This window comes from Micromesistius poutassou (assembly GCF_964030765.1).
Source record: "Micromesistius poutassou genome assembly, chromosome: 12".
Classification (NCBI taxonomy): Eukaryota; Metazoa; Chordata; class Actinopteri; order Gadiformes; family Gadidae; genus Micromesistius; species Micromesistius poutassou.
This window is the reverse complement of record NC_140282.1, coordinates 10,618,136-10,632,732: the sequence shown is the minus strand read 5'-3', so window position 1 is coordinate 10,632,732 and position 14,597 is coordinate 10,618,136. Positions and strand designations below refer to the sequence as shown.

Genomic DNA, 14,597 nt, shown 5'->3' with positions numbered 1-14,597 from the left:
ACATACGCCCCTAGAACAGGGCGCTTTAGTCATGTGGACCGGCTTCTTTTGGCAGCAGCATCTTTATCTATTTTTTTATTCTTTGTGTTTGTTGAAATTGTTGCGTTTTATGTTTTCTTTGTGCAGATGCTGCTTGTTGGAACAGGCTTCACAGAGCAGACTGAGGAGCAGTATTTCCAGTTCCTTTCCAAGTTTGAGATCGCTCTGCCTGTGGCCAGCAACAGGTGCTCTATTACAAAGTACTTTCCTACACTTGTGAATATATGTCTTGGCATCTGCCTTTTTTCCACAGTTAAAGGCCTTCTGCTTTGATCGAGCAGTGTGATCTCTGAGAAGAACAGATATGTGTATGAAGTGGTTCATTCAGTTTCTTCTCCTATCTCGTATCTATTGTTCACTTCTTTATGACTTCTGTGCTTGAAAGCTGTTCTATAAATATATTTGATTTACTTACTTGCATACTGACTTAGCTTCCACCCTTGCATGTTCCTTTATTTGTTCCACTTTGCTTTTTATTGACTGTCCTACACTTACTTTTCTGCGCTTGCTCATTGCTTTCCTCCCTCTCCTCTTCCTCCTCCTCCTTCTCCTCCTCCTCCTCCCCCTCCTCTTCATCCACCTTCTCCTGCTCCTCCTCCTCTTCCTCCACCTTCTCCTCCTCCCCCTCCTCTTCCTCTACCTTCTCCCGCTCCTCCTTCTCCCCATCCTCCTTCCTCCTCCTCTTCCTTCACCATCTCCTCCTCCTCCTCTTCCTTCACCTTCTCCTCCTCTTCCTCCACCTTCTCCTGCTCCTCCTCCTCCACCCTCTCCTGCTCCTCCCACTCTGTCTCCTCCTCCTCCTCCTCCACCCTCTCCTGCTCCTCCCACTCTGTCTCCTCCTCCTCCTCTTCCTCCACCTTCTCCTCCCCCCTCCTTCCCTTCCTCCTCCTCCTCTTCCTTCACCTTCTCCTCCCCCCTCACTTCCTCCGTCTTCTCCTGCTCCTCCCACTCTGTCTCCTCCACCTTCTCCCTCTTCTCCTCTCTCTCCTCCTCCCTCTATTTCACCTTCTCCTCCTCCTCCTCTTCCTCCACCTCTTCCTGGAACCTTCTCCTGCTCCTCCTCCTGCCATTCCTCCTCCTCTTCCCCCACCTTCTCCTCCACCTCCTCCTCCTCTTCCTCCCCCAACTTCTCCTCCTCCTCCTCCCCCTCCTCCTCCTTCTCCTCCTCCTTCACATCACTGCAGCTACCTCCTGCCCCACCTGCTTCCCTCCAAGCCATCCATGGACATCCACGGGCTGCGGCAGCAGACCACCAACACCCTGCAGCGGCTCTTCAAGATGAGCTTCGTGCCCGCCGGCTTCTGGGAGCGCTTCATCGCCCGCATGCTCATCAGCCTGACGGAGATGGACCTGCAGGTGGTGCGACAGCAGCACCTCAAGGTGGAGCACGGCTCACGGGCGCACTCATAAAACAGTGATAGATAGTCTAGTCTAGTACAACAGTGTGAGCTCAGGAGGTAGAGGGGGTTGACTTGTAATCGGAAGGTTGCTAGTTCGATCCCTGGCTCCTCCTAGTTCAGAGGTGTCCCTGAGCAAGACACCGAGCCTTACTGCTCCTGACGTGCTGGCTGTCGCCTTGCAAGCTTGTCTCCGCCGCCTGTGTAATTTTCCTACACTCGTGAAAATATGTCATGGCGTCTGCCTTTTTCCACAATAAAAATGCCTTTTCCTCGAGCCGTGTTATCTCCAAGAAGAACAGATATGCGTACAAAGTGGTTTCATTCCGTTTCTTCTCATATCTCGTATCTATTGCTTCGGATGAAAGCGTCTGCTAGAGAAAAGCATAAAACCGCACAATATCCCCCTCACAGCCGACGAAGCGGTTCAAGTGCTTTTTGTTAACCGGGTGAAGCGGCAGCGTGCCCGAGACGCAGCGGAGCCATTTCTCTTTATATATTTTGGTTCCTCTCGCACAGAACATACCTTTGACACCGTCTCTTCCCCCTGCTTTGTATTCCTCGATCCTGTGATGGATGGTGCCTCGGCGGCAGTCCCAGTCGTTCGAGACGAAGCAGTGGGGGCTCAAGGCCCCGAGCAGCAGGGGCTCAGTGGTGTACAGCTTCGCCGGCTCTCAGCAGAGGAACCGATGCAGCACCTTCCGCGTGCGGCGCAACCAGACCATCTACTGGAAGGAAGGGCTGCTGGTCACCTTCAGCGGGGGGTACCTCAGGTAGGAGACGCGGGGGGGGGGGGGGGGACCGCCACTGGGGGGCCTTTATGATTTGTGGTCTGATAAGGGGAAACAGACGCCTCTCTGAGCTACGTTCCAATAGTCATGCTTTCGTGATTTATACTAGCATTCCTTCTTGGATCTCTTTTGCTTCTGTTCTGCTTCTCGTTGTACCTAATACGTAGGAAACCTTTGAGCCTTGGATAACCATAACCCTAACCATAACCCTAACCCTAACCCTAACCCTGACCCTGAGCAATTATTTGGCGCCACAGTGTGGAGTCGTCCGACGTCAACTGGAAGAGGAAGAAGAGTGGGGGCATCCAGATCATCTGCCAGTCAGACACCAGAGACTTCTCCGCCATGGCCTTCATCACGGACCACGTGAACTCCCTCATCGAACAGTGGTTCCCCGGTCAGTGTCTTCTCCTTCATAGGTCGTGTGGATCTATGCTTCTTCATCAAGTATCATCTATCTTGGCTTATTAGCTTAGTTTTTTTTTTTTTTATCATCAATTTGAATACAAAATCGTATTGGCTCTTCATTGTGTGCGTGTGATTGGTGTGTGTGTGTGTGTGTGTGTGTGTGTGTGTGTGTGTTTGTGTGTGTCTGTGACTGGTGTGTGTGCTCGCGTAAATGTGCACGTGTGTGTGTGCGCGCGTGTGTGTGTGTGTGTGTGTGTGTGTGTGTGTGCAGCTCTGACGGCCAGCGAGAGCGACGGCAGCGTGCTCATCGAGCAGTACGCCCCCTGTCCCCTCTGCGCCTCCCTGGGCGGGCCCACCCCCAGCCAGCCACCGGCCTGCCGACCCTCTCCCCGCCCCCCCGGACCTCCTTGGCCCCCCGGGGCGGGTGCCGGCGGGGAGCCGTCGCCCCACTACTTCAGCATGGAGCAGTGCGTGCTGGCCGCCATGGAGGGCGAGAGCATCGTGTGCCCGCGGCACCCGGAGCGATTGGTGGCCCTCCAGGAGCTGGTCCCGGAGCTCTTCATGACCGACTTCCCCTCCAGGTACCCCTGACCGGACCTCCCCCAGAGAGGACCCTACGGACTCTAGCGTCTGAAGTGTTTTTCCACATCGTTAAAACGAACTAACGTGTAATTGACCTTTATATATAAGTGTCCAAATCAGCTTGGTGACTAAAGTGTCCAGTGTGTGTGTCTGTGTGTGTGCGTGTGTGTGCGTGTGTGTGTGTGTGTGCGTGTGTGGGGATGGGAGAGGGGGGAGGGGGGAGGGGACGTGCGAGTCCAGATGTGCCACCAGCGATGTTCTAGTGCTAAAGTGCTAAAGAGCAGTGGCTGCTGGGAAGGGGTTCTCCCACCAGCCTATACGTATCACACGCATCACTGCCCTCAGCACCACTGGTAACGACCCACTTCCGCGCACACACACACACACACACCGCCGTAGCCACAGATCAATGATGAGCACACCACCAATACACACACTTTGAACCTGTTTTGAACGATTCCCCTCACACACCAACCATTCCCACAAACACAACGCACACTAGCGCTGAACGTGTGTACAGAGGCAGCTCACTGTACACACGGACACACGCCGGGGGCCAGGATCCGGTGCGCATTCCGCAGACGGTTTGAAGGAGCGGTGACCCCGGCCCAGCTGGTCAGATACAGAGGACGAAACGCCAATTAGGGCCAGATGGAATGAACGCCACGCCGCCCTGGCGGTCGTTAACCCCCCCCCCGACCCCGGGACCCTCAGCCCTCGGCCTTCTGAGAGAACTCCAAGGCCCGCGCTTGCGCTGAACGGGTACTCTCTGGGTGTCGTTCCGCAGCGCGTCCCCCGCTCTCACGCTGCTTTGACCCTTCACCCCCCGGACACTTGGCCTCCGCCCCTGTGCCCTTCTCTGGAGACGATCTTTCTCTCTCTCGCTCTCTCTCTCTCTTGGTGCTCTCGGCCCCTAGTTCTTTCTCTCTCGCTCTCTCTCTCTCTCTTGGTGCTCTCGGTCCCTAGTTCTTTCTCTCTCGCTCTCTCTCTCTCTGGTGCTCTCTGTCTCTATGTCTTTCTCTTGCTCTCTCTCTCTTGTGCTCTGTCTATTCCTCGATCTCTCGCTCTCTCTTTTGTGCTTTCTGTTTGTCCAGCTGTTGGTCTGTTTGTGTATGTGTGTTTATGTGTGTGTTTTCTATTTTTCATCTGTTTTCTGTCCTTCTCTCTTCTATTTTTCATCTGTTTTCTGTCTTTCTCACCAATGCTAATATATTTCCTTGCTTGGCTCTTTTGGACAAGCTTGGTCTGTGTGTGTGTGTGTGTGTGTGTATGTCTGTGTGCGCGCGCGAGTTGGTTGTTTGTGTCCACCAGTGAGTGTGTATGTGTGTGTGCACAAGTCAGGGCCCTTCTGCCAGTATAATAATACTGCCTGGTTCTGGACCACAAGCTCCTGTGTTTTGTCTCTGCTTCAGCCACACAGATTCCACAGGAGTGGCTCTGACAGGTTACAAATGGCGCGTGCAGAAGGAAGACGCACAAACACACACATACACACACACAGACATACACACACACACACACACACACACACACACAATGACAATCAGCAGCAGCCCTCCAGGGGCTTGGCTGTATAATGAGTTTCAGTTGATTTCTTGCCAGTGACAGCAACTCTTGATGTATTGTCGAGGCCATAAGGGTAGTCTCCTGCAACCCCTCACACACACACACACACACACACACACACACATACACACACACACACCCACATACACATACACATACACACACACACACACCCAAGACCCATGCACAGACATCTAGTGACTCATTTCTCTCTCTCTCCCTCCTTGTCTCATGCGTACACAAGCCCACTCGCCCAGCCAAGGACACACTGGGGGGGGTAAGGGGGGTGGGTGGGTGGGTGATACACCACAGATTCACAATGAAAAACTGGCTGTTAAAATGTTTTAAGAGATTTTTGCCAAATGTTTACACAAAGCAACAAATTGGGGTGCTTACAACTTTTGGAAAATCTGGGAGTTTAAATGTCAACCTCCCTGAAGCCGTCTGACGTCATTCACCACCACAACGTCTGGCAGGTTAACACAACTGTTCCTGCTACGCACACACACACACACACATCCATTCACACTTACACACACATCCATTCGCACCGACGCACACTCACATCCATTCACACATACGCACACACTCCCATCCACTCCCGCCTACACACACATCCACTCACTCACACACACTCACATCCACCCACACCTACGCACACACTCACATCTACTCACTCACACACTCACATCCACTCACACACACTCACACTCACATCCACTCACACACACTCACATCCTCACACACATACGCACGCACACACTCGCATCAACTCACTCACACACTCACATCCACTTACACCCAAGCACACACACATCCACTAACACATTTGCACACATTCACATCCACGCACACCTACACACACTCACAGCCAATCACACCTATGTACACACTCAAATCCACGCACATGCTCACATCCATTCAAACCTACACACATCTATTCACACACACTCACACACATTCATTCACACCTCTCCATACAGATAAACACACACGCACAGGCGTACAAGACCCAACATATGCACACACACACACACACACACACACACACACACACACACACACACACACACACACACACACACACACACACACACACACACACACACACACACATCCATTCGCACAGACAGTTAGATCAATATACCTTTTGTCTTCTGCTGTCCAAAATCGTCATTCTTCCCTTCTCCGTAATGTCAACACCAGATGACATGACATAACATGACCCCAAATAGACGGATGGACATCACCCCCGGCAACGCTAGCACTGGCGGCCCGCCAAGGGCCTGTCTCTGCGGCGGGATTTAAGACGCCGTCTGCCTTGGGTTTTCGTAGCGTTATTGTTTGCGGCCCCCATTGTGATTTCTGGCGGTCGGCTTTTGCCACCGGAAACATAACGTAACCTGGATGGGGGAGGATAAGGGTGTGTGTGTGATGGAGGGCGCGGCCCCCCCTGCTGTGTCGGGAGGGGGGGGCCGTGCTAGGAGGAACGGCTGACCATCAGTCTCCATGATGGGCTCTGTGTGCGGACAGAGGACAGCTTGTCAGGTTGTCGTTAAGGCCAAGGCCGGGGAACGGGATTGACACTGAACGCTACATTTGCGTCACATAGACGGATGACAATGTTGCCGATGGACACACGTATACACACGCACCAGACACAGTGTGTGCGTGCGTATGTGTGTGTGTGGGTGTGTGTGTATGTGTGTGCGGGCGTCAATCACGTCGGCACCAACCCTCTGAGAGACTGCGATGAAATCGGTCTTGAACCTGTAAAACAAAGTAGTATTTTAAGCTTCAACCATAAACGCTAACTGCAAGGCTCATCGTGTTAGCTTTCCCCATGGCATTTTTTCTTCCTCAACACAAACTCGTTGCCATTGTATTCTGAAAACAGGCCGAGGCTGAGACCTACGTCCAGTTCTTGTGTGATTCACCAAAAGCGTGGTGGACACCAGAAGCGTCCACCACAGCTCTGCGTTCATCAACGTCCGGCACTCTTGTGTGTTTTGTGGCAGGCTGTTCCTGGAGAAGGAGGACCTGGAATGCTGTGAGGAGGAGCAGAGCATCCTGGGCCAGGGAGGCAGTGGGACCGTGGTCTACAGGGCGTCCTACCGCGGCCAGCCCGTCGCCGTCAAGCGCTTCCACTTCAAGAAGTGCCGGCAGCACACCATCAGCGACACAGGTGACGCAACGCACAACACACACACACACACACACACACACACACACACACACACACACACACACACACACACACACACACAGACAGGCAGATAGACAGATAGATAGACCCCCCCCTAATGACCCCTTAATGGTACCATTGCTCAGCCCCAAAACATGTGTACTATATCCCCCCTGTGACCCTGGAGACACACACACACACACACACACACACACACACACACACACACACACACACACACACACACACACACACACACACACACACACACACACGACTGGTGTGTGAGCGATGTGTGACGTACTCAAGGCGTACTCAAGCACTTCACTGCATCACTGCACTCAAGTGAGTCATGATGTTGTCAATTACTGATGACGGGGTTTGATGAGCAAGTTTTGAAAAGGCGACAACCTTTTTCATATTTTTGGTGAACTGAATCTGGAGGAGTACTTGTGTGAAATGTGTGCTGTGTTCATCAGATAGATGTCCTCAACGCTGCTGCCAAGTGACGTCTTGAACCCCAAGTACCCTTTATGAAGCGACGCATTTCAAAACAATATTTAAGATTCCATGTCAAATGCACTGAACTATGATAACAAATAGAGTGCAACGCTGTGTGATGACTTAGAGGCGAGGAAGCTTAAGCATGTGGAATGCCATTGCTATACACAGTCCTTGTGGCTTCATTTTTATTCTACTGGTTTGTTGGCTCCTGAAATGTAACTTTAATCTCCGTGCTTCTCCTTGGGATAAAGAGAAGCAATGAGAAGCATCCCTTAGTGACCTCTCTCTCTCTCTCTCTCTCTCTCTGTCTCTTTCTCTCTCTCTCTCTCTCTCTCTCTCTCTCTCTCTCTCTCTCTCTCTCTCTCTCTCTATCTCGCTCTCATTCCCTCTCTCCCTTTATATCCCTCTCTCCCTTTCCCTCTCTCTCTCTCTCTGGCCTTCTCTCTCTCTCTCTCTCTCTCTCTCTCTCTCTCTCTCTCTCTCTCTCTCTCTCTCTCTCTCTCTCTCTCTCTCTCTCTCGCGCGCTCTCGCTCTGTCTCACATCCCCATGACCTTGCAGTCCTTTCACATTTTTCACAACTGCCTGAGTTTCAAGTGCGTCTTCCCTCTCGGGCCACTTTCTTTTCCATTATCTCCTTCCCGTGGAGTCTTCACGGCTGCTTGCAGTTCTTTTTCTACTGAATCTCCCATCAAGCGTTTAATATGGTGTTATTATACGGGAAGAGTTGCTCAAATGAACACCCCTCGCTGAGGCAAATGGGTTCAGTCTGTCTGGGAAGGTTTCTCAGCTTGTATAAGATCCTCCTGAGTGAATGAGACCAAAAGGTCATTTGACATACATGCTGTTTTAAAAAGCATTGTTCCTCAAGTACCGGCTTACACAGCCGTTCATTATCATCATTTTAAGAGAGCAGGGCACCACGGTGTTCAGGCAGGGTTCCTACCAACACATAAACATGCACAACAATTAACTAATCATCCATTTAACATGCACAACCGTTTGCTCATCATCCATTTAACGCACAACCGTTCACTCATCATCCTATCAACTCAAACAAGGAAACAGCCTAGTGTGCAAGGAAACATGAGTGACGGAAGGGAATAACCGGTAAGACGCCTATAATTGACAAAGACTCATAATAGAGGAGGCTTAGCTGTGACTTTGTATAAAGGATTGCACATCCTCTTTCTCGCATGCTGCAGATTTATAAAGGCCCTTTTCAGGGTTATCTTTCTTTGATAAGCTCTTTTTTATTATTTATTGGAGTTTCACCTGGTAATCCCAGGCGGCCTCCCTTCCAAGTACCAACCAGGCCTGCCTCTGCTTGTACGGGATGCCTTCCAAGACGCTCAAAGATCCCGAAACATTGATCTACGAGAAGTCAGCCATTTATCGAGAAAAACATTACAAAAGTCCCAGTTAAGACACCCTGGCTCGTACCCTGAACCCTCCCCCCCCCCTCCTCTCGGCTCTCCAGACACCATGCTCCGCCACCTGCAGTCGGTGGACGCCTGCCGCAGCTTCTCCGAGTTCCGACAGGAGGCCAGCATGCTGCACTCGCTGCAGCACCCGTGCATCGTGGCCCTGGTGGGCATCAGCATCCACCCGCTGTGCTTCGCCCTGCAGCTGGCCCCGCTCGGCAGCCTCAACACCGTCCTGGAGGAGAGCTGCAGGGACAAAGGTGGGTCCCTCCGTCCCCCCGGGGTTTCACAGGGATGACGCGTGGGGGGGGGGGGGGGGGGGCCTGCGATGTGGCGCTTCAGATGGGCGTTATTGGTGAGAGAGCAAGCGGCGAGAGAGAGAGAGAGAGAGAGAGAGAGAGAGAGAGAGAGAGCGCGACATGAGAGAGAGAGCGGTGGGAGAGAGCACGAGAGAGAGAGAGAGAGAGAGCGGCGGGAGAGAGAGAGAGAGAGAGAGCGGCGAGAGAGAGCAGCGGGAGAGAGAGAGAGAGTGACAAGAGAGAGAGAGCGGCGGGAGAGAGAGAGAGACACGGTGTGTTTCGGTTAAATGGGTTTAGCAGCGGGAGGCAGGAGGCGAGAGAGAGGGACTTCAAAGAGGGATATCCGCTTCCGCTAGGTTTTGGAGATTGCCTTATCAAGAATTTTTTTTCATAAATCTTCATATTTATTCTTGTTGTTGTTGTTGTTGTTGTTATTATTATTCCCACTCTGGGGACGGTTTAGTTGCGTTGGTGGCATTGGATCCCCTCTCAGCCTAGGCAGTGGGTGGTTGGGTGGAGGCCTCTGATTGGTTAATCTTATTATTGGGTGTCTAGGGGCTAGAGGGAAATGTGGTGATTGGTTCTTTTTCATCTTTGTGGCTGATGGAGGACAGGCAGAAGCGTCTTATTGGCTCGTGATCTTCTTAGCGGGTGGTTGGGAGTGGGAGGAAGCGTGGTGATTGGTTAATTTAATCTTACATTTTAGGTTGATCTATAGTACCCATTGGTACAATTAAATGCTATCGGTTAGTGAGTGGAGGGAACAGGTGTCAGACTGAACGTGGAACTTTCATCTAAGATGTTCTTGATAAATATAGGTCATGCTACTATTTATTCAAGCTAAATATTGTAGTTTTAACTAGCTCTTGCATCTTTCTTCTTCTTCCTCTGGTCCTTAAATATTCTCTCATACATGCGTAGGGTCAAGGTTCATGCCTCTGGGTCACATGCTCACCTTCCGGATAGCCTATCAGATAGCAGCCGGTCTGGCCTACCTGCACAGGAAGAACATCATCTTCTGTGACCTCAAGTCGGACAACATCCTGGTCTGGTCCCTGGAGGTGGGTGTCAAACACGTGTATGGCCTTCACGTTAGGACACTGAAAATACACTGAATCAAACACGGACACCACAGATTGTATAGAGCCACAGATTATGACCGCCAAGGGCCAACGTGGTTAGAACGCGTCAGGCTCCTCATATTCACCCTGTTCATAACCCTGGTTGCGTTTCCCTCTGCCAGGTGACGGACCCGGTCAACATCAAGCTGTCTGACTACGGCATTTCCCGCCAGTCCTTCCACGAGGGGGCCCTGGGTGTGGAGGGGACCCCCGGCTACCAGGCCCCCGAGATCCGCCCGGGAATTGTGTATGATGAGAAGGTGCGGTAGTTTCGGAATTCCCCATTGGCTTGACCCAAAAACGAATCCGCTTATATGATAACACAATATGGAAACTGGGAGCAAATCCGCGTGTGTGTGTGTGTGTGTGTGTGTGTGTGTGTGTGTGTGTGTGTGTGTGTGTGTTTGTGTGTTTGTGTGTGTTTTTGTGGGAGGATTAAGCAGTATTGAATTGTGCTTCATTAGTCCCGGTCTAGGAAATTGCATTATCACGTCCTCTGTGAGAGGCTAGGTAATGTGTTGTGCTTGTGTTTTACAAAAACATATCGGGAAATAGTCAAACCAATGATCTCAACGGATGAACAACACAAGAGTACCAACGCTGAGTGGCTTTGACTGAGCCAATGACCTTGTCTGTCTGTTTATCTGCTATAGGGACGCAGGGTGGCTGGGGGGCATCAGTCAACACCTGAGGTTTATTTAACAAGGGGCAGGATGTATACACGGGGATACACAAGGATCCAATCCATCTGCTCTCACTGCAGTCCCCCTTTCTTCCCGTCAGTAAACAGTATCATGGCAGCCGGTGGTTGGTGTATTTGGCCTGTTCCTCGAGAATGTGTCCTTCCCTTTTCACAGTGGTGCCACGGTGAGAGAATAGCTTCTAAAGCACTGTTCAGGGGACTCTATGAAGAATAGTCTACTGTTAATTCCCTCTTTCTTATTTAAAGGACACCCCTTGAAGGCCCTTCCCTCTGTATTTGGTTCCTGCACAGAATTGGAAGAGAGCATTTGTCCTCTTGGCCACTCCACTGACCGCGCCATTAAAACCCGATTCACGTGTTTACACAGTCCACACATTGATTATTGTTTACTGAACACTGCGGCGTGACTCCCAGACACGACCATCTGATCCGACTGATGTATTGCGAAACCCGTCACGAAAAATCCCATTTACTTTTCACAACACTATTCTTCTGATTACACAAGGGCAGGAAAGCGTTCTCACATTCCACACCGATGCCGCCATCTCCCTCTCCACCTGGCCTCGCTGACGTACCGCGCCGCGGTCGTGCCTCAACCGCCTCAACCTTGAATCCAATCGTTTCAGCCCGAGTTGACGTCCTCTCCTCTCCTCTCCACCCCCCCCCCCCCCCCTCCTCCTGGCTCCCTGAAGGTGGACATGTTCTCCTACGGCATGGTGCTGTACGAGCTGCTGTCGGGCTGCCGGCCGGCGCTGGGCCAACACCAGCTGCAGATCGCCAAGAAGCTATCCAAGGGCATCCGCCCGGCACTGGGGAGCCCCACCGAGGTGCAGTTCCACTGTCTCCAGGACCTGATGAGCCAGTGCTGGGACACCAAGCCCGAGAAGGTCGGTCGGCTGCGATTGGTTGATTGATGCCCCCGCACCTGGTGCTCTGAGTCGCTTGCCAACGAGCAGCGATGTTGGCTGCCAGGTGTTTACTGGTCGTCCTTTTAATGACTTCGGTGACAGAGGTTCTGCAAACAACCTTTTTTGCCTGGATGTGTTTTATATTCCACTCCAGTGTGTGTGTGTGTGTGTGTGTGTGTGTGTGTGTGCGCGCATGTGTGTGTGTGTGTGTGTGTGTGTGTGTGTGCGTGTGTGCGTGTGTGCGTGCGTGTGTGTGTGTTAGGGGCGCCAGAACTAGGGGGGTCCAGGTGGCCACTGACTCTTCTACTTCTCCCTCCTTCTCCCTCATGTTTATAAGTCACAAATCACAGCACCGCCACAAAGGACCTTATATTGCAATACTAACGGTGGAAGATGCATCAATCATTCCCGTCCACTCTAGGACTTACGGTAACATCTGATGCCCACGCCACCTTCACTGTTGAGTTGAACAAGACAACACTAATGTGGCAGATGAGGAGATGTCATACTCGAGGGCCACTTTCTTGAGGTGTTAGCTTAGCATTCACCACGTGCCCAGCAGATAAAGTTAAGGGGAGGCTTACGTTATGGCTTTTTGCACTTTTTTGTACTAGCCTTTCTGTTCTAGGCTACTGTTCACGTAGCCTACCCCTTTCCCAGGGGCAATGTTTTGAAAATAAATGGCTTTTTTTAGTTTATTCTGATTGATATTCTCTCTCACAGATCCCTGCCTTAATCAGTGGCCTTATGAATATAAATAAACATGGAACAGATGACCAAAGATTAGCATTACACGTTGATTTATATGCAGAGAAAATATGGAGAGCCCATGGTCAATGGAGCCGAATATTTTAATCAGTTGACTACAGCACGGCAACTTTGTATAGCCTTAGATCCAAACTCTCATAAGCCGACTACACAGCCAGAGTAGCTTTAAGTGGAAAGACTAGTTGTGTATGAAGATGAGGGCAGGACGAGATCTGTTCTGCTCTCTCTCAGTTGCATTTAAATCTTAAATGATTGCAAATTAATTTCTTGCTCCGTTTATTTATTTTAATTGTATGAATCTAATCTAACTGAATGTGTTCAGTGTAATGGCATGATACATTGGGTGATCATCTTGAAATGTAGGCGGTTATTTTATTTTAATCAAGCGAAACAACTTCTAATAAGCTTCCAACTTCGATAGAACAGACTGCTATTTAGTACTGCTTGCATAGGCTATAGCCGTGTGTGTGTGTGTGTGTGTGTGTGTGTGTGTGTGTGTGTGTGTGTGTGTGTGTGTGTGTGTGTGTGTGTGTGTGTGTGTGTGTGTGTGTGTGCATGCGTACGCGTGCGTGCGTGCGTGCGTGCGTGCATGCATGTGTGTGTGTTGAGCGGATAGGGTAAAAAAACAGGGAGAGAACCAACCAAGCAGAAAATCCGGGGTGGTTGTACGTCACATGTACACAGGGTCACGAACACGTAGAAGTGCACAAATTCAGATGACATATATCAAACCAAAACTGACCCGTGTTTGTGTGTGTGTGTGTGTGTGTGTCTGTCTTTCTGTGTGTGTGTGTGTGTGTGTACGCGTGTGTGTGTGTGTGCGTGCGTGTGTGCATGTCCTCATGCAGAGACCCGCGGCCCAGCAGTGTGTGAGGCAGATGCAGGATCCCAGCTTCCCCTGCCTGCGGTACCTGCTGAGCTGCGACAGCCAGGCCCAGCTCTTCCTGGCCCACCTGCAGGGGCACAGCGCTGTCTTCTGGGACGGGGACAAAGACGACAGGTGGCCACGTCGCTCTCACCACAGCTGGCTTTTGTTTCTCATCGTCCTCTTTTTGGATTGAGCTTAAAAACTATTTCAAAAGAAGCTGTTCTTAAAACCCCCGCTGGTCGTCGATGGGACCACCAGGTCAGTCTGGCAGGCGTTGTTTGATGCTTACCAAAGCGAAGCTTACCAAGCTGCAGGTTAACTATACGAGTCAAAGGCACTTTTATAAAGTTCTTAGAAGTCATTGTTTTATGTGCAAAAGAACGAGTGAATCAATCGCATAGATCTGCCAATAGAAACCATAAGGGTTAGGTCTTCCTCAAGGAGATCCTGGTGTTTGATGGTGAGGGACTCGTTAACCCGTATATCTTGATGATATCCCTCAAGACGAGTCCAGATGGAAAAGCTGTCTGATGTGGCGATGGGAAAGCCAGGTATCGCGCCTGTTTTGGGGCACAATGTGGTGAGGGTAAGCCAGGTATCGCGCCTGTTCTGGGGCACAATGTGGTGAGGGTAAGCCAGGTATCACGCCTGTTCTGGGGCACAATGTGGTGAGGGTAAGCCAGGTATCACGCCTGTTCTGGGGCACAATGTGGTGAGGGTAAGCCAGGTATCACGCCTGTTCTGGGGCACAATGTGGTGAGGGTAAGCCAGGTATCACGCCTGTTCTGGGGCCTGTTCTGGGCCATGATGTGACGAGGAGGACAGCAGGTATGGGGTCTTTTCTGGGGCATGATATGGTTAGGGGGACACCAGGTATCAGGCCTGTTCTGTAGGCATGATGCGGTGAGGAGGACCCCAGGTATCGGGTCTGTTCTGGGGCATGATGTGACGAGGTGAACACCCGGTATCAGGCCTGCTCTGGGTCTGATACCGTCTGATATCTGGCTCAGGTGATGCGGTGAGGTGGAGCAAGGTG

The 14,597-nt window shown here is 51.2% G+C and overlaps 1 protein-coding gene across 1 annotated transcript in view; it reads left to right on the top strand.

Annotated features, from left to right (window-relative positions):
* The window catches only part of lrrk1 (leucine-rich repeat kinase 1), a gene marked incomplete at its 3' end in the record, with an annotated part of 75,575 nt that overhangs the window by 33,784 nt on the left and 27,194 nt on the right, over nucleotides 1-14,597 (top strand). The window contains 11 exon segments of the mRNA XM_084476335.1: nucleotides 127-224; nucleotides 1,224-1,419; nucleotides 2,031-2,209; nucleotides 2,485-2,624; nucleotides 2,907-3,216; nucleotides 6,802-6,968; nucleotides 8,951-9,154; nucleotides 10,115-10,254; nucleotides 10,437-10,574; nucleotides 11,710-11,904; nucleotides 13,542-13,693. Coding sequence (XP_084332461.1) covers nucleotides 127-224; nucleotides 1,224-1,419; nucleotides 2,031-2,209; nucleotides 2,485-2,624; nucleotides 2,907-3,216; nucleotides 6,802-6,968; nucleotides 8,951-9,154; nucleotides 10,115-10,254; nucleotides 10,437-10,574; nucleotides 11,710-11,904; nucleotides 13,542-13,693 — 1,919 coding nt within the window.